This window comes from Armigeres subalbatus, chromosome 2 (assembly GCF_024139115.2).
Source record: "Armigeres subalbatus isolate Guangzhou_Male chromosome 2, GZ_Asu_2, whole genome shotgun sequence".
Classification (NCBI taxonomy): Eukaryota; Metazoa; Arthropoda; class Insecta; order Diptera; family Culicidae; genus Armigeres; species Armigeres subalbatus.
In genome coordinates, this window is record NC_085140.1 from 212,504,351 (window position 1) to 212,523,793 (window position 19,443).

A 19,443-nucleotide genomic window follows, 5' to 3' on the forward strand; every position below is an offset into this window, starting at 1 on the left:
ACGCTCAATAAGATTTGCACCTCCGGAGAGGAGCAAACCCCCCTTCTCTGTCAGAATACGATCATAGTTCCCACCGGGGTTGGTTACCCGATCTTCTCAAAGGTTGCTCGTATCCCGGCCATCACCACGGGGAGGTAGGGATAGGAGTTGCTGGGTAAGAGGCTAAGGGCCGAGAGATGGGGTCTATTTTATTCCTTCTGGTAGGCGAAGTACCAATGGTACGTAGAGATGTCGTAAAATCCTGATTAATCGATTAGTAACAAATCGATTACTCTCGATCTCTCTCGATTATTGAATCGATTAATCGTTAGGTAATGATCGATTCAAAATTATTCGATTATTACAACGATTAATCGATTAATCGAAGTAATCGATTAATTTACGACATCTCTAATGGTACGCTTTACCCAGCATTTGCCGTGCCATAAATCATGCAGATAATAATCAGGGACAGATTGATGAGAAGAAGTCGCTATAGATTTTGTACCGAGCGTAGTTGACATCCTAACAAATTGGTCTCAACTTCGAAATAAATTTGTGAACTAAGATCATCATTTTACACATTGGGGAACTGTTTTTCATCTCACTGAACATATTATATTCATCTCATCGCAAAACAAAGAAATACAGCACCAATCAGGATGCATTTATTGGGGGGTGTTCTGACTTGTCAATATCCCCAACTCAGCCATCTTGGATTTTTGTATGGAATTTATGCTCGTTTGTTTACGTTTTGCACTGAAAATGTATGTTTCCCCCCCGCGCTGCTTATTCCCATCTACTGACGAAGTCGGATAACCTGTACATAAAAAAATCTTGGCACCAATCTCGTCGCTTCTTTTTGCTAACATGCGTGCTTACTGGTGAAAAAAATCACAAAAATAAGAAACAAACCCAATTCCTTTTCATTGCTTTGTTTTTAATGCGATGGAAATAGCTATTGGATGAAGTGCCGAACCGTTCCCCTATTTAAATCGTAAATCGCATGGCAGCTTAAGGCCTTTATGAACACCATGGATTGTTTTGATTTTGTACTGAAGCTAATTGCATTACGTAAGCATTTTTTCTGGGTTTTTCGACTCCCCCTCCATCCATGTAAGATTTTTTTCATACAAATGATTTTTATTTATATGGTGCGTAAGAAAAAGATAGAACCCCCCTTCCCACCATAGGTGCTTACGTAATATGTGTATGGCCCCTATTACTGGTCTGAGCTCCAGACTGATTTGAAAAACTTGGAATATCCGATTTGGACATATTCAAAATGTAAATTATGCGCATGGCCTCTAAAATATTATGGGACTATCATGGGTTTTAAACCTAGCCCAGTTGATTTGAAAGATCCATTGATTTAAACTTTACAATGATTTAGCGCACTTTGAACATCTGATGCGGAAATCACGTTAGGAGGGTCAATTGAGAGCTTTCCATGTAAATCGAATTCATAAATTTTCACATTGAGTGGCAAGTATCAATGATACTTTTATGCACAGAGAAGCCGAGAAGCCAAACTAAATGAACACTCTTTGGCCGATTCGGGAACCGATCCCGAGCAAAATAGGTTTACAAAATGAGAGCAAATTGATATTAAGCTCTGCTGTTGAGACTACATACATTAAAAACAAAATTTGATGTCAATTATTATTTAATACAAATTGATATCTAAACATACTTTCAATATGCATTCCTCAGTTATCATAATGATAGCAGTTTTACATCAAATTATGCTGTCGATTATCTAAAGTGTGTTCTTTTCAAAGATAAAGAGCAATCTACAAACAAAATATGCTGTTGTTGTTATGAATGCTCATAATAATAATCTAATCAAATACTCATTTTGATATCAATTTAAGAATCTTGTGATGTCAAATTTAGTAATCATGTTGATTTCATTGACAGCAAAATTTGTTTTCAGTATGATTCCACAGTGTAAAAATATGCTCTCATTTCTGCTGTGCTGTTAATTCACACAGAACGAGATCAACTGGAGTAATAAAATAATCGACATCATGACAACAAATTTTGATTTCAATTTGATTTCAATCTTTGCTCGGGGAACTCACCACCTTAGGCATGGTGTTACAGACTAGGCTTTTTTAAGGTTGGTTATGGTCGGCATGGTTATTATGTCTGCAAAGTTATAATCATAGAATAAAGAACATAATGAAGGCTAGCTTCTGTCATGTTTCATATAAGCGCAATAAATAACCTAAGGCTTTCAATTTAATTTGCAAACTTTCCTACGCACGGAATATGTGGTTTACGTCATCATGCACTAGAACATAATTTAGCGTAATTTACCTTAAATAATTCAACAGGTTGCCTTCACTGCAGTATTCAGTCAGCAGCATCATTTCATTGATGTTCTTAGTATAATGACCAACAATGCACACGATGTTGGGATGCACGCCCACCGATTTCATCACCTCAATTTCGCGCCTAAACTCTTTAACATCCTCGAAGCTGGGGCATTCTGCAAATCAATTTAAGCATTATAATTGTTTCGATGTTTGAATGCGCTCAATTGGTGTCTATTGCATTACCCTTTAGCATCTTCACCGCCACTTCTGTGTACGTTCCCAGTGGATGCAGCAATATTCCCTTCCGTACTCTGCCGAAGGCACCCTCCCCGACCATGTCCAGCAGCCTGATTTGATCAATGGTAATTTCCATTTCATCGTTAATTGGCGCAATCAAATCACTCGGAAATGTGGTAGGATGCAAGATTTCTTGAATGCTCTTCACCTTGATTTCGAAGCCATTGCCCGGATCTACAGGTGCTTTCTGTTCAAGTTCCTATGGTTACACGAAATTGAGCGTTGGAATGTAAATTGTTAGACGATGAAACTTACCTTGAAATATTCACATCGTTGCTCGTACCGCTTAACCTTGGCTCGTCGTTTGCAAATAATGGAAATAAATATCTTCATCAATCCTATCGTCAGCACCGGACTCAGGATGATAACAGCCAATCTACCTCCGTGCCAGTGATCTGTGAGATAAATGCAATAACTATTTAATTAATATTGTGTAAACTTAAAAAATAATTTCGAGCAATAATTTAATTTTGACGAATTCACTTTGGTTGGTTGAATGTAATTTCCGAATGCAACATTTCAAGTGAATAAAATTATCATTATAAAACTAAGCGCTATAAATATGTCATAGTCTTGAATTGCAGTTATAAGAATAGCTTGCCAGGTAAATTCATGATTCAGATTTAGAGTCAGCTTCCCCGTACAATTTGAATGATTGCTGATCTTATACTATATCCTTTAATCCCACCATGTTGTGATCAAACATTTATTCAACATGAATACACATTGCGGTGTAAATTATAATTCATGAATTCATAAATGTTGCTCAATGAATTGAAATCGTACATTGATTTCCAACTATCGAAATGTTGTATTCCTCGAACGTGACCATTTTACTACGGCTCTAATTGTGTACCAACAAGTAGAAACACAAAGGAAACTGTAATACTTACCGGTAGGGCTGCGCCAGATTGGTGCATCGTTTATATTCGATGCACGAGTAGTTCGATTGTTCGCGTGGGCTGTGATTGAAACCTCATATCGTGCACCATAAATCGTGAGTGACTCGACCAGTAAACTAGTTGCAGCCTGTGGAGTATTTTGAACATTTTATTCACTGAAGCGATATTTAGTGTAGGGGAAAGGCTTCACAATACGCACGTTGGCTCGTCAATTTTGAGCATGTTTTCACTAGATGTAGCAACTCTACACCTTTATACAGAATTGCTAGAGAATTAAACAATCACCGGTTGAGTGTAGATCTAATATTACGTATTAGATCTTATTACTACATGGTAATATTTAGAAAACTGACAACAAAGGTAAGAAAATCTTATATTTTCACGTGGAATATTGAATGTTTTTCATGCAAACGCCTGTATGATGTATTTGCCCAAGAGAAAAGTTTTTCGAAACTATAATATGCCGTCAACTAATTTTGCCTATTAACTGTCGGATGATGTAAAAACACCAACGAAAATCGTTACTAGTGAAAGACTATTGCGGCATTCATTACGTTAGAGCATATTACCCCTCTGTTCTCTACGCTAGTCATTCAGTACGTGTTATTGATGATTAGTGGGAGCGATGTTCAGTTCATTGAGTTTTTCTTTTTTTGAGCTGACATGCAAAACCGACCAATTAAGTTGCAACAGTAATGAATTGCATTATTTCACGATATAATTGGCATTATCTGTGGTTAAAAATCCAAATTAACCCACCTAGTGGTGATGATATTACATTACAGAATGTAATTAAAAGGCAATATTTCGTATTCATTGTATTTATCCAAACGTATATGTAATATCCTTTTTGTAATTCTTGATTATAATACTTGGTTAAACAGTTCGTGTTTGAGTGATAAAATAGCCTAATTTTCCTTACCTATGGAATGGGTGGTCAAATGACCGTTATGCAAATCAAACAAGTTGCATAAAACCCATTAGAATACTCATAACAGAACAGTAGTAACAGGAATAAATATTGCTCAATTAACTTGGGGAGTGTTCATGTAGCGTATTTTCTGTGTCGTATAATAAATTAAGTAGTTTGATAGGCATAACATTAAAAAACTTCAAAGGCATATTCATCTATCGCTTCATGGTATGTCGAGCTATGCAAAGTGACGCAATAACATGAAATTAGATTTTCCTTTGCATCAACATAATTTATTGGCAAGCATGGTCATGGGCAAGCCTCGTTGGATAAACGTACAACTCGTGCTGAAAAAATAATCTTTTTGCAACTAGTTGCACAAACACCTAGTTGCAACTAGGGTAAATGTTCCATTTTGGACCTCTAGAGGAAGTGCTTACCGATATCTGCTTATATGTATCAAATGGCACAATTAATATAGGCGGAAATCACTCCATTTCATAGATGGAAGTCTCATTTACTAAGTAGAAATTTGAAATTGGCATCAAGTGTTGATAAATCGCTGAGAATCGTAACTTTCTGAAATGGAAATATTCTTCGTTTTGGACAGTGCAACATATTTTGGACCCCCTAATGTACACATCTTGGACAACCCCAATTTAGTCTCTTCAAAGTGGAATTTCTAATGGTGTCAGGCCATTAGGCCGAACGGTCATTAGGCCGAATGGCCATTAGGCCGAATTTGCAAAAAGAAGCAAAAAAAGAAAAATGAGAAGTTCTTTTTCACCTTAGCACTTCTTTCTTCTTCCTTTTTGTATCTACCTCCTTCCTTCTTCTTTCTTCTTTCTTCCTTTTTCCTTCTTCTTTTTCTTTCTCCCTTCTTCCTTCTTCCTTCTTCTTTCTTTCTTCTTTCTTCTTCCTTCTTCCTTCTTCTTTCTTCTTTCTTCCTTCTTCTTTCTTCTTTCTTCTTTCTTCCTTCTTCCTTCTTCCTTATTTCTTCTTCCTTCTTCATTCTTCCTCTTCAATTCCTTCTTCCTCTTCAATTCCTTCTTCCTTCTTCCTTCTTAATTTTTCCTTCTTCAATCTTCCTTTTTCCTTCTTCCTTCTTCCATCTTCCTTCTTCCTTTTTCCTTCTTTTTTCTTCCTTCTTCCTTCTTCCTTCTTCCTTCTTTCTTCTTCCTTCTTCCTTTTTCCTTTTTCCTTCCTCCTTTTTCCAACTTCCTTCTTTCTTCTTTCTTCTCCCTTCTTCCTTTTCCTTCTTCCTTATGCCATCTTCCTTCTTCCCTCTTCCTTTTTCCATCTTCCTTCTTCCTGCTTCCATCTTCCTTCTTCCTTCTTTCTTCTTTCTTTTTCCTTTTTCCTTTTTCCATCTTCCTTATTCCTTCTTTCTTCTTTCTTCTTCCTTCTTTCTTCTTTCTTCTTCCTTCTTTCTTCTTCTTCTTCTTTCTTCCTCCTTCATTTTTCCTTCTTCTTTCTTCCTACTTCATTTTTCCTTATTCCTTCTTCCTTCTTCCTTCTTCCTTCTTTCTTCATCCTTCTTCCTTCTTCCTTCTTCTTCTTCTTTCTCTCTTCTTCCTTCTTCTTTCTTCTTTCTTCCTTCTTCCTTCTTCCTTCTTCTTTCTTTCTTCATCCTTCTTCCTTCTCACTTTTTCCTTCTTACTTCTTCTTTCTTCTTTCTTCCTTCTTCTTCTTTCTTCTTTCTTCCTTCTTCCTTCTTCTTCTTTCTCTTACTTCCTTCTTCCTTCTTCCATCTTCCTTCTCCCTTCTTCCTTCTTCCTGCTTCCTTCTTCTCTCTTCCTTCTTCCTTCTCCCTTTTTCCTTTTTCCTACTTCCTTTTTCCTTCTTCCTTCTTCTTTCTTCCTTCTTCCTTCGTTCTTCTTTCTTCTTCTGTTTTATTCCATCTTTCTCCTGTCTTCCTTCTGTCTTCTGCCTTCTGTCTTCTTCCTTCTTCCTTCTTCCTTCTTCCTTCTACCTTCATCCTTTTTCCTTCTTCCTTCTTCCTTATTCTTTATTCCTTATTCCTTATTCTTTCTTCCCTCTTCCTTCTTTTTTCTTCATTCTTCCTTCTTCCTTCTTACTTCTTCCTTCTTCCTCCTTTTTCTTTTTTTTCTCTTCCGTTCTACTTCTTCCTCACTTCGCACTAGTCACTTCTCACTCCCCAGTACTCATTCGGCCTAATGGCCATTCGGCCTAATGACCTTCGGCCTAATGACCCAGCATCATTTCTAATTTACCCTGGTCAATTGAGCCGAAGCAAAGTCTTATCTTTCGATTGGCATGCATCAATGAGAAGATTCCTGTGTTTTAAATTCACAATTTCGAAAAAAAAACTTATTGTGTGCGTTCTGAGATTTTTAGTAACAATTTTTAAAGCTCGCCTTCTTAAATAAAATAATTTCCTCGAAAGTTCATCTAAATATCGCTATTTCTTCACGAGAAACTAGTGAAACAGGTGCTGAACAATATTATTTTACTGAAGCCAATGGAAGAATCAGAAGCGGCATTGTTTTTAATTCGGAAATCAAAAAAAATGTCACCAGTAGGGTCCAAAATGTGTAAGGGTCCAAATCAAGTTGGTTAACCTAGTTGCACAAACTATTATTCTTCAATTATACAACAATGTGTTAGATTTTTACTGTAGATGTATTTCGCGCCAAATAGTTTTCGGAGCTGGCATCACCCTCTCAGGTTTAGGTTTTAATGAAACTTGCAGCAAATGTAGACTTTGTCACAAAAAGCCCCTTTGTATACATAGTTTCCCCAACACAGATCTAGACTGAGATCCGAAAAGACCCAAGCCTTTTTTACCGTATTTTTTTTAAATGAATATAGTAAAAAACGGGTGAACACCAATTTAAATTTGGATAAAATTTTGTCACAAGATAGGAACTTTCTAGGGAAAAAAAATTCTAGCAAATTTTCGTTTTGTCCAAAAAAATTTTTCACAGTGTTTTTTATCTGAAAATAAACCAGGGGTGGTCATAATCATTTGTCAATCATTTTCAATTTGTAAACTTTATAAGTCCTGTTATGTTTTTTTAAAAGATGTGGGGTTTTTACGCCTTCTCGAACTCGGCAAAATGTGGCTGGTTCAAGTAGGCTTTTCCTCATCATATACCATATATTACTTCATTAAGACTATAAAAGTCAGATGAAAAAGATTAATAAATACAAATACAAATACAAATACAAATATAAAAATCCAATAATGAGGTTCATTGTCATGGGATTTTGTCTAAATTAGCAAGTAAGCATACACTTTTTCCGTAAAGCTGGTGTTTTACGGCGTAAGATCTATCAAGCCGAGCCCTAGCCTAATCCATTTTTCGAGCTAGGGCAATTAGTTGTGGTAATTCAGGAATTCACCGTATTTAGTCCTCTATACCAGCGGTTCTCAACCTGGGGTACATGTACCTTCGCTGTTCCCAGGGGGCACCTCGGACAATAATGTGTAATGGCGGACTTACTTATTCGAAACATAATGTTGAATAGTATGTTAACATTCTTCTGAACTAAAATCTGAGTCGTTCTTACAGGCATGAAGGCTTTTTTTTCGAATAGCTCAGTTGCTTCGTTGTAAGAGAATTTGAAGCATCCTACTACGCTTCTTGGAAGCATCCATTCAAGCAGCTCGGACCCTCCTTTCAAGAGATTCGGGAACCTACTTTCTAGAGGCTCGTAAGCCTTTTTTTAAAGATGCTCAAGAGACTTTTTCCAAGAGGCTCAGAAGCCTCCTTTTAAGTGGATCAAGAGGTTCGAAAGCTTCCTTTCAAGAGGCTCGTAAGCCTTCTTCCAAGAGGCTCTGAAGCCTACTTTCAAGAAGCTCAGAAGCCTCCTTCCAAGAGGCTCGGCAGCCTCCCTTCAAGTGGCTCGGGAGCCTATTTTTAAAAGGCCTGGTAGCCTACTTTCAAGAGGCTTGAAAGGCTTTTTTCAAGAGACTCGGAAAGCTCCTTTCAAGAGGCTCGAAAGGCTCCTTTCAGGAGGCTGCATTCAAGTGGCTCGGTAGCCTCCTTTGAAAAGGTTCTGAAGCTTCCCTTCTTAAAGCTCGGAATTCTTCTTTCAAGAAGCTTGGAAGCGTACTTTCAAGATGCTCATGAGCCTCCTTTTAAGTGACTCGAAAGCTGCCTTTCAAGAGGCTCTGAAGCCTACTTAAAAGATGCGTTTAACTTCGAGAGGCTCGGAGGCCTTTCTTCACGAGACTCGGAAGCATCCTTTGAAAAGGCCTGGAAGCCTCTTTTCAAAATGCGTGGATGCCAAGAGACTCAGAATTCTTCTTTCCAGAGACATCATCATACTTTTAAGAGGCTAAGAAGCCTATTTTTTCAGAGGCTGGGAAACCTATTTTTAAGAGGCTCAATAATCTTCTTTTAAGTGGCTAATACTCTGAAGCCTCACTTCGAGAGAAGCGCAAGAATCCCTTAAAGAGGCACAGAAGCCTCCTTTCAAGAACCTCGTAAGCATCCTTTTAATAGGTTCGAAATCCTTCTCTCCAGAAGCTCGGAAGCTTCCCTTCACGAAGCACCAAATTCTTCTTCCAAGAGGCTTGGAAGTATACTTTCAAGATGCTCAGAAGCCTACCTTAGAGACGCTCCAAAGCCTCCTAGTTCCTATTAAGTGCTCGGAAGCCGTCTTTCAAGAGGCACTGAAGGCTCCTTTCAAAAGGTACGGAAGCCTCTTTTAAATAGGCTCGGAAGCTTCCCTCCAAGAGGCACGAAATTCTTCTTCCAAGAGCCTTGGAAGCGTATTTTTAAGAAGCTCAGAAGCCTCCTTTTAAGTGGCTCGAATACTTTTTTCAAAAGGATCGAGAGCTACCTATCAAGAGGTTCTGAAGTCCCCTTAAAAGAGCTCAAAAAGCTCATTTCAAGAGGCCCAGAAGCTTCTCCCTTCAAGAGTCTCGGAAGCCTCTTTTCAATGAAGCTTGATGTATACATTTACTTTGAATTGGAATTTTTCACGAATAATGCAAATTTCAGCCAACTTCATGGAGGGAAAGCCATGTATCTCGTTAGTTTTCTGGTCCGTTTTTCATATATCCTATCAACGCTTATTTTCATTTACAGCAAAAAAATAGGGGGTACCTCAATTAATAAGGAAAAAATTGAGAATCGCTGCTCTATACCAATATCAATTTTTGAAGTATAACAAAAATAATACCCTGCAGATGGTTGAACGACTCAAATTCCTCTTGTTTGAGGCTAAACTGTATGCAGCGGAAATTACTTTTCTTGCCATTAGTTAAAAAACCTCTAAGTCATTGGCTTAGGCTGAACTGATTGCCGGAAAAAAAATCTAGTTAGGGGTTTGAAACATGAACTGGTAAGCATTGGTAGTTTAAGGAACACACGGTAATTCTTGTGACTCAACTAATTCTCTAGTTTGAAATGGTTTTGTAGATAGAGCTAAACCGCGGGTTTAATGTTTTGCTGGTGATATTTTAGAAGGATATGGCTAGGGCTCCGATGCATGGCCAAAAAACAGTATTACTGTTTTGGTTTTCTCATAGGTAAGAGGAGTCAGTAATCAATATTTATTTATAAGGGGCTCGCCTTTAATGAGAAAACTCTCAGCGAAGGGTCTAAAAAGCGGGTTTAGGGTCATTTGGCCAAATGTCGTTTAGCCGAAATGGTCATTTGGCCGAATAGTTGAAATACGTTTCCGAACGAAGAAGTAAGAAGAATGAAAGAATAAGAATAAGAAAGATGGAAGAAGAAACAAGGAAAAAAAGGAAGAAAAATAGAAGAAAGAAGAATGAAGAAGGATGAAGGAAGAAAGAAGAAGGAAGATGAAAGAAAGAACAAAGAAGAAGGAATAAGGGAGAAGGAAGAAGGAAAAATTGAAGAAGAAGAACGAAGGAAAAAGGAAGTATAAAGAAAGAAGAAGGAACTCTAGCAGCACATTTGACTCCGAATTGGTTGCGGCAACTCAAATATGACCAAAATTAGTTGCATATATGTAACAGCAACTTTGTGCTGCTCGGGAAGAAAAAAGAAGAAGGGAGGAGATAGAAGGAAGAAGAGAGCTGGAATAAGGAAGAAGAAAGAAGGGAGAAAGATAAAGAAAGAAGGGAGAAGGAAAAAAAAGAAGGAAGCAGTAAGAAGGAAGATGGAAAGAGGAAGAAGGAAAAATTAAGAAAGAAAAAAATAGAAAGAGAAGAAAAAGAAAGAAAAAAGAAGGAAAAAGGAAGAAGGAAGGGGGAAGAAGGAAGGAGGAAGAAGGAAGGAGGAAGAAGGAAGGGGGAAGAAGGAAGGAGGAAGAAGGAAGGAGGTAGAAGGAAGGAGGAAGAAGCAAGAAAGAAAAAGGAAGAAGGAAAAATGAAGAAGGGAGAAGGAAGATGGGAGAAGGAAGAAGGCAGAAAGAAGGAAGAAAGAAGAAGAAAAAAAGAAGGAAGAAGATATGAAGAAGGAAGAAGAAGAAGAAAAAAGAATAAGGAAGAAAGAATATAAAAGAAGGAATAAGGAAAAAAGGAAGATGGAATAAGGGAAAAAAGAAAAGGAAGACGTGGAAATGGAAGAAGGAAGAAAGAAGGAAGAAGGAAGAAAGAAGACGGAAGAAGCAAGAAAGAAAAAGGAAGAAGGAAAAATGGAGAAGGAAGAATGAAGATGGAAAAAAGAAGATGGAAAAAAGAAGAATGCAGAAAGAAAGAAAGAAGAAGAAGGAAGAAGAAGAGGAAAGGAATAAGGAAGAAAGAATATAAAAAAGGAATAAGGAAAAAAGGAAGATGGAATAAGGGAAAAAAGGAAGAAGGAAGACGGGAAAAGGGAAGAAGGAAGAAATAAGCAGGAAGAAGGAAGAAAGAAGACGGAAGAAGGAAGAAATAAGCAGGAAGAAGGAAAATGGATTACACAGGATTTTGTTTTTACACGATTTTTTTTCGCTCGTATTTTTGATCGTGTGACTTCAATTTGCCACCAAACTCTTCGCAACATGTTTAAAAAAATCCAGAATAAATCAAAGAAAAATCACGTGATAATTAATATACGTTAAACATTTAAGATGAGTGGAAAATTGAGAAAATGTAAATCGCGTAAAAACAAAATCCAGTGTATTTTTTTCTTTATTATTGAGGTTTTCAGATCTGGGTTCAAGATGGAATAAAGAAGAAGTAAAAAGGAATAAAAAGGGATAAGGTAGAAGGAATAAGAAGAAAGAAGGAAGGAAAACCAGATTAATCCACCTACAGTGAGATTTTTACCCTTCCTTAGTTATAAGTAAATATTTCCAGACTCCAATATTTAAAGCGAGATAAAACTACTCAGCTTCCCACGGCGATTTACCGTGAAAGTGACAAAATAATTGCCTACCAAAAGGCGGATGTCATGGGTTGAGTGACAACTCAACGAATGATAACGCACTTCACGTCATGCTGCCTATCTATAAGACGCTCGTCGGATTGAATAGCTATTGTGACTTGGTTAGTAACTATCGTAATGCTGGTTGCATATATTGTACTCGTAATTTCCAGAGACCTCCATGTTAATTAATCCAGAACTAACTAAATCAGTCAATAATAACATATATTTCGCATTATGGATGCCTAATCTCGTAAAATTAATCTTGCTTAATACCCTAAAAATGAGTGAGATTTACATGGTAGTAAATTCAGAATTTGCACACATACGCACACATACATGCCTATAATTGGTCTATTAGTGTCTCAAAATATTCTCACATTAGCTATCTATCTTCCAGTGAAGAAATTTTTGAAATCCCTCTCAATTTTTACGTGTTTTCTTCTCTGAGAAAACTTTACATGCTTCTACATAGTTCGAATTGTATGATGATACTAAAAACCAGAGGCGTCGCGTGATCAATTCTTCAACCTGTGCACTATTTTAATATTTCGAGAAAAACACATAAAAGGGACCTGAAATGATAAACAAATAATTTTCCAGCGCTTATTTTGTTGCATCTAACAGGTTCTTAGCTACTTCTTATTTTCTGAATTAACTCAAACTTAACTAAGCTTCAAAGTGATTTAAGTAAAATTAAAAATTACTATCATCAGAATCGTTTCCAATGTGACAAATAAGCAATATATCTACATATTCGGAAATTATTGAGCTGGCACTTTCAATTCTAATTTGAGTTATTCGTAAAATGAGACGAAGTTTTAAATACAGAAAAGGAAATTGGAATATATTAATGTTGCAAAGGCTCTAATAATAATTTGTAATTAGTATGTCATATCAGAAAAAATAAAGTCTGTACAATAAAGAGAACAATGAAGTTCATAGCTCTTACTCTTCTCAATTAATATTTATTTTTTTTACAATTTATATATTTGATTAATATTCTGGACTGAACAGATGTCGAGAAGTTTTCCGTCCATCAGCATGGAAACTTGCTCATAAAAAAATTCATAAATTTGTGTGGATCATTGACATTTGACTTTGACTTGACATTTGACAATTGACCTAACTAAATATATTGGATTTCTCGAAAAAAAAACCTTTAAAAATAAATTTCTTTAAAAATGTTGACCCGTTTCATATTCGCTAATTCTGCGACAATATAGATTTTCATCAGAAGATGAAATGTCTGTTTACAATATGTTAATATTGTCGGATACTTCAATGTCTAATATAATAGGCGTATTTGTAAACAGGCTTTATTGCGCTTATTAGCAGATGACAATTTCTTTTTAAATTGAGCTAATGTCGTGTTAGTATTATCGGACAGTACATTGTCGTCAGGATTAGTGGATGTGTAAACGGGCCATCCCATTTATTCATTAAATATCAAAAGCGCCTTTGCTTCGCGTTGCTTATACAAAGTGGAACTTTCGTCATGGAACGCTTTGAGGAAGCAGAAATGCTCGCGCTTTAGGGCCGATGCCCTCGTAGCGGTTTTTCAACGCCATGTGCACGCAGCGTTAAAATAACGCTGGTGTGCATCGGCGTGGTGAGGCTGCGTTACCGCTTTTTCCCGGTGCACACCTGCGTCTTTTTGACGCCACGTGCACTCTGCATCGAGCCTTACTCTTCTCTTTCGATTTTGTTCCGATCGCGCTCTCTTCGCCGAATCGCGCACGCGCTGTTTGAAGCGGTTCTCGCGATAGGCACCAAACCGTGCACTGCCTGCGAGGAACGTTTTGACTACCTATACATCGCCGATTGCGGTTAGAGCAGATGATCCACACATAAAAAATAATGCGTGTATACATTTACGCATACAAAACGTTATCGGCTGAAAGTTGACGGCTAAAAATGAACTACTCAAAATTGAGTCGAATCCGACTCATTTTCATTAAAAACGGGACAACTCAAAATTTGAGTAAAAGATACTACTTCAATAAAATGATGATTGCACTTAAACTAGGAGTCTGTTTGTCGTAAAATGCACTTAGATAGATAGATAAACTTGATTCGCATCTGTCGTATTAAAAATTGATGGAAGGCCAAGCTTAAGTTTCGCGAAATCATCATTTTATTGAAGTAGTATCTTTTACTCAAATTTTGAGTTGTCCCGTTTTTAATGAAAATGAGTCGGATTCGACTCAATTTTGAGTAGTTCATTTTTAGCGTGTGCGTGTTGATACAACGTCGGTGGGTCGGTTCGGTATCGTAGAGAAAAATATAACGCGTCCCCATCGCAGCATTTGGTTGCCTCATATCACATGCCGCCTAAAAAAAAACATGCATATTTTCCGTTTATGTAGGGGGGGAGACGGCTTTGGCAGGTTTTGTTCTATTATTGGCAATAATAGAACAAAACCTGCCAAAGCCGTCATTTCCCCTATCTTATAGCCAAATTTGCATGAAATATCTTTCAGACGCACATAATTCAAATACATGCTTGGATTAGAAAGACAAGAAATCTATCTAGAGTTTAAATGTTGGGGATAAAATTGCAACATGTGCAGTGCACAGGTTGCACATGCGGACGCGACGCCTCTGCTAAAAACAAATCGAATTTCTATCCCAAAACATCAAACCGTTTGTAGCTAAAACATGTTTTTATTAATAATTACTAAACATTTTGAAACTCGCACCGTATATACTGAACCGAATAAAAACTATTATAAGCATCACCTTGCCCCATTTTATTTTATACATACGTTGCCGTCAATACTTACTCCGCTTACATTGCGCATAAACGAGTTGCCTGTTTCTTCGTCCGTCCCTAGATATAGGTCATATATGTCTACGATGTAGTAATCCGGGTTGAACCGTGGCTTGTTCCACGTGATATTGAATTGGTAGTTGTCTCCCGAAAGGTGCAATGTGTTCACCGAAACGTTCGATATCCTTTCTGGCGCTGTTGAATAAATAAAAAGGGATATTGCAACTCTAATATAAATAAATCTAATATTACAAACTAACTCACCACAAACAGTGCTACTATCATGCCAATCTCCACACTTTGGAGTTTCGAACGTGTGCCATTTCAGTTCACTTTCTTTAGAAGAATATCGGATATTTTTTGCTCGTATACCCAAATAATATACGGAATCGAGATCTAAGGCCGTTAAAGTGTGTCTGTACAAAACCTGTGAATTGAGAGAACTAAGGTTTTTCAGCATGTAAAAAACGTGGTTATTTGGCATTGTTAAATGTTTGTCTTCGAGTGAATCTAACCGTAACCAGTAGGGTAATTCGTCAAATGTTGACAGCTAATTTATTCGCCTATTATTGAACGCACGTGCATTTCATATGGATGTTCACAATAGGCAAGAATTTTAGCCACTACATTTGACGATTTTCCCTATTTTTATTTCAAAACAGTCAATAACAGTCCTTTCTTAACATTAACATATAATTTCTAATAGAGTTCGGCATGATTCCCTTTTCACTTGAATTAATTATTTCGAAGCTTGATTACAGGATCGTTAAAATAAAATGCTTTATTTATAGAACTCGGTTTCCGTATTACAACAATTAACCAAATTCTTACCAACAGTGATATAATCTTACACCACATCATCACCGTTATCAGTATCATTGCCAATGTAATGTATGAGAAAAAAATGTCATCGGATTTCAAAAACCGACATTGCTCCCAAGTTTCATTACCCCGAAATATGACCCTATGCAAAATTTGAGCTCCCCAGACCATCTGCGAGTTGTGGCGCCTGCCTAGGATGTGGTGGGGTTTGACAGTGGGCCCTGTTAAACCTCTATAAAAAGCTGCATGTATCCGCAAGTAGGCTCCGCCAAAGCGACCGTGTGTCGCTCAAAGCGCACAAGCCCAAGTCCTGGTGTTAGGTGGGACGCTAAACAGCCCTGACACGACGGCCCTCCGACGAGACAGGAGGTTTGCGCAGGCCCAATAAGCCGTCTTTAAAAACAACTATTACGAACGACATAGAAGATAATACGACGGTATGACGGCGAATGTGAGCAGTTAGTTGAGGAGAAGAATGCAGCATGGGCGAGATTGCTGCAACACCGCACGAGGGCGAACGAGGCACGATACAAACGGGCGCGGAACAGACAAAACTCGATTTTCCGGAGGAAAGCCACAGCCCGATATGTATAAGGACATAAACGGGAACCTTCTTACAAACGAGCGTGAGGTGATCCAAAGGTGGCGGCAGCACTACGAAGTGCACCAGAATGGCGATATGGCAGACAACGGTGGCGGTATGGTAATGAACCTAGGAGCACGCGGGCAGGACATGCGACTTCCGGCTCCGAATCTCCAGGAAATCCAGGAGGAGATCGGCCGGCTGAAAAACAACAAAGCCCCCTGGAGTTTACCAACTACCAGGAGAGCTGTTTAAACACGGTGGTGAGGCACTGGCTAGAGCGCTGCACTGGGTGATTACCAAGGTTTGGGAGGATGAGGTTCTGCCGCATGAGTGGATGGAAGGTGTCGTGCGTCCCATCTACAAAAAGGGCGATAAGTTGGATTGTAGCAACTACCGCGCAATCACATTGCTGAACGCCGCCTACAAGGTACTCTCCCAAATTTTATGCCTCCGACTAACACCAATTGCAAGAGAGTTCGTGGGGCAGTACCAGGCGGAATTTATAGGTGAATGCTCTACCACAGACCAGGTGTTCGCCATACGTCAGGTATTGCAGAAATGCCGCGAATACAACGTGCCCACACATCATCTATTTATCGACTTCAAAGCAGCATATGATACAATCGATCGGGACCAGCTGTGGCAGCTAATGCACGAAAACGGATTTCCGGATAAACTGATACAGCTGATCAAGGCGACGATGGATCGGGTGATGTGCGTAGTTCGAGTTTCAGGGGCATTCTCGAGTCCCTTCGAAACGCGTAGAGGGTTACGGCAAGGTGATGGTCTTTCGTATCTGCTATTCAACGTCGCTTTGGAGGGAGTAATACGAAGGGCAGGGATTGACACGAGTGGTACGATTTTCACGAAGTCCGTCCAGTTTCGCCGACGACATTGATATCATGGCACGTAACTTTGAGAGGATGGAGGAAGCCTACATCAGACTGAAGAGGGAAGCCAAGCGGATCGGATTAGTCATCAACACGTCGAAGACGAAGTATATGATAGGAAGAGGCTCAAGAGAGGTCAATGTAAGCCACCCACCACGAGTTTCTATCGGTGGTGACGAAATCGAGGTGGTGGTTGAAGAATTCGTGTACTTGGGCTCACTGGTGACCGCCGATAACGATACCAGCAGAGAAATTTGGAGGCGCATAGTGGCTGGAAATCGTACGTACTTTGGACTCCGTAAGACGCTCCGATCGAATAGAGTTCGCCGCCGTACCAAACTGACTATCTACAAAACGCTTATAAGACCAGTAGTTCTCTACGGACACGAGACCTGGACGATGCTCGTGGAGGACCAACGCGCCCTGGGAGTTTTTGAAAGGAAAGTGTTGCGTACCATCTATGGTGGGGTGCAGATGGCGGACGGTACGTGGAGGAGGCGAATGAACCACGAGTTGCATCAGCTGTTGGGAGAACCATCCATAGTTCACACCGCGAAAATCGGAAGACTGCGGTGGGCCGGGCACGTAGCCAGAATGTCGGACAGTAATCCGGTGAAAATGGTTCTCGACAACGAACCGACGGGAACAAGAAGGCGAGGTGCACAGCGGGCAAGGTGGATCGATCAGGTGGAGGACGATTTGCGGACCCTCCGCAGACTGCGTGGTTGGCGAAGTGCAGCCATGGGCCGAGCTGAATGGAGAAGACTTTTATGTGCAGCACAGGCCACTCCGGCCTTAGTCTGATAATAAATAAAAAACATATTTTGGGGTAATGAAACTTGTGAGCAATGTCGTTTTTCGAAATTCGAAAATGTCATTTTCATTGGCACCCTAATTATATAAAAAATGGTCTTTGGTATAATTTTAATGAAGACTAACTCGATCAAGAACTTTTTCGTGTATGTATGTAGTTTGCTTCGTTTGCATTATGACATGAGCGTTACCTTTTGTGCATCTACAGCTTTGGTATGAAAATCCGTTAGAAGGTCTCCATAGTACAGTATTTCATAGTGACACGTTTGATCTGTGAATTATAAACATCATATGAGGCGTCTAATAGAACAGTTTGAATAACGTTTTTAAATATAACTACTTGGGTGAAAAATATAACTTGAAACGGTAAATCGCAGACTCTCAGCACTGTTAAGTGATCTAACTCCCACTTTTGGTAGAAAGAGGGGTTTCTGTGGAAGCGAGCACACCTTGTTTATTATTCAAGATCATCACACTCTATGCCCCCAACAACGGGCTGGGCGGATTTGTATAGAGTGTGGATCAATCACACTCTGCTGTGCCAAAGGATTGCTTGGCTGCTCTCGAATAATAAGCAAGGTGTGCTCGCTTGACTGTGGATATACAACAGTAAAGCACATATGAGGATTGGACAAATCAAGCATCCGAAGGATATTCAATTTGCAAAAAAAGAGCTAACCGCGGTTGAGGTTGGTACTGGGATTCTGATGGCTTTTCTGCAAACGTGACTTTAAAGTGGTCTTGTTGTGTAGGGGTTATCACGCCTATCTAGAGAGTAGAAGGTTGAGGGTTCGAGTCCCTCCAAGACACGTGAATTCTTACTCGCAAAATTTCATATCAATTTGACAATATCAATATCAATTTTCGAAATATGTGCTGTGCATATACTACACAGCCACGATATTTAACAAAAAAAATGATTTTCGTACGGCCGAGTTGCCGAATAATATGCAATTAATTGTTTACGTTTAATGTTTTTTCTTATAATTCCAACTGATTCGCGAAAATGAATAAAAGAAACTTATTAGTGCCTTGTGAACGTCCCCTACATATATGACTTTGGATATTGCTGACCAAGAAAAACTTCTATAAACTAATGCACACAAATTTCCAAGTGGGTTTCTCTGTGCCGATTTAAAAATAGAATATTTTGGGTTGGTATGTTAACAAATTCCACTCCATCGATCAATTTTGTCATCATTTGCGAGAGTTATTCTACTATTATTAATTAAATCTATCGCAATGGCATATTAAGCTATGGCAACATCATTATCTCAATTATGCTCATACATTACACCTACCTGGAGCCGGTTGCCACGAAACAAGTGCGTCCACCAGTGACCTGTTCTGGTGGTTTGTATCAAACTTGATGACATCGATTTGGGTAATATTTCCCGGTGTGTAGTCGTCCGAGAGTGTCCTAAACTGCGGTCGCTTCTCCACATAAACATATTCGAAATCTGAGGTGAGGACGGTCGCAGTTATGTTGTACCGCTTGTTTGGAGAAAGGTTTTCTATTTTCACAACCGACGCATTGCTCTGTAATGAATGGAATATCGATGGAAACGGATTAACCATCTCATTTGTAGCGAAACTATGGAATTTATCTAACATTCTAAGTTGATAAAACTGTAAACCGACATGGTTGTCGACTGAATAAATAAACCGATTTCACAAACGCACGTGTCGGTAATTATGTTTTGAGAACAGTGATGATTGAAACTGAAAATGTTTCATATTTGGGAAGGGATGTTACTTTGTAGCTTTATTTGGTGACCAGCTTCAGTAGAAAAAATCTATCCATCACCTATTAACGATATTGCATTCCTTACAATTAATTGAGATGCCGTATTTAAGG

General features: G+C 38.8%; 1 protein-coding gene across 5 annotated transcripts in view; it reads right to left on the minus strand.

The window, feature by feature from the left end:
* Positions 1-19,443, minus strand: part of LOC134211601 (tyrosine-protein kinase receptor torso-like) — a 198,300-nt gene that overhangs the window by 20,366 nt on the left and 158,491 nt on the right. For 4 of the 5 annotated variants that reach the window (XM_062688627.1, XM_062688625.1, XM_062688624.1 and 1 more), the window contains 8 exons: positions 18,887-19,124; positions 17,777-17,856; positions 14,739-14,901; positions 14,488-14,669; positions 3,491-3,626; positions 2,853-2,992; positions 2,544-2,796; positions 2,302-2,473 (listed from right to left, as the gene is read on the minus strand). In XM_062688627.1, coding sequence (XP_062544611.1) covers positions 2,302-2,473; positions 2,544-2,796; positions 2,853-2,992; positions 3,491-3,626; positions 14,488-14,669; positions 14,739-14,901; positions 17,777-17,856; positions 18,887-19,124 — 1,364 coding nt within the window. The remainder of the gene's footprint in view (positions 1-2,301; positions 2,474-2,543; positions 2,797-2,852; positions 2,993-3,490; positions 3,627-14,487; positions 14,670-14,738; positions 14,902-17,776; positions 17,857-18,886; positions 19,125-19,443) is intronic. The other variant, XM_062688626.1, reaches the window with a different exon arrangement.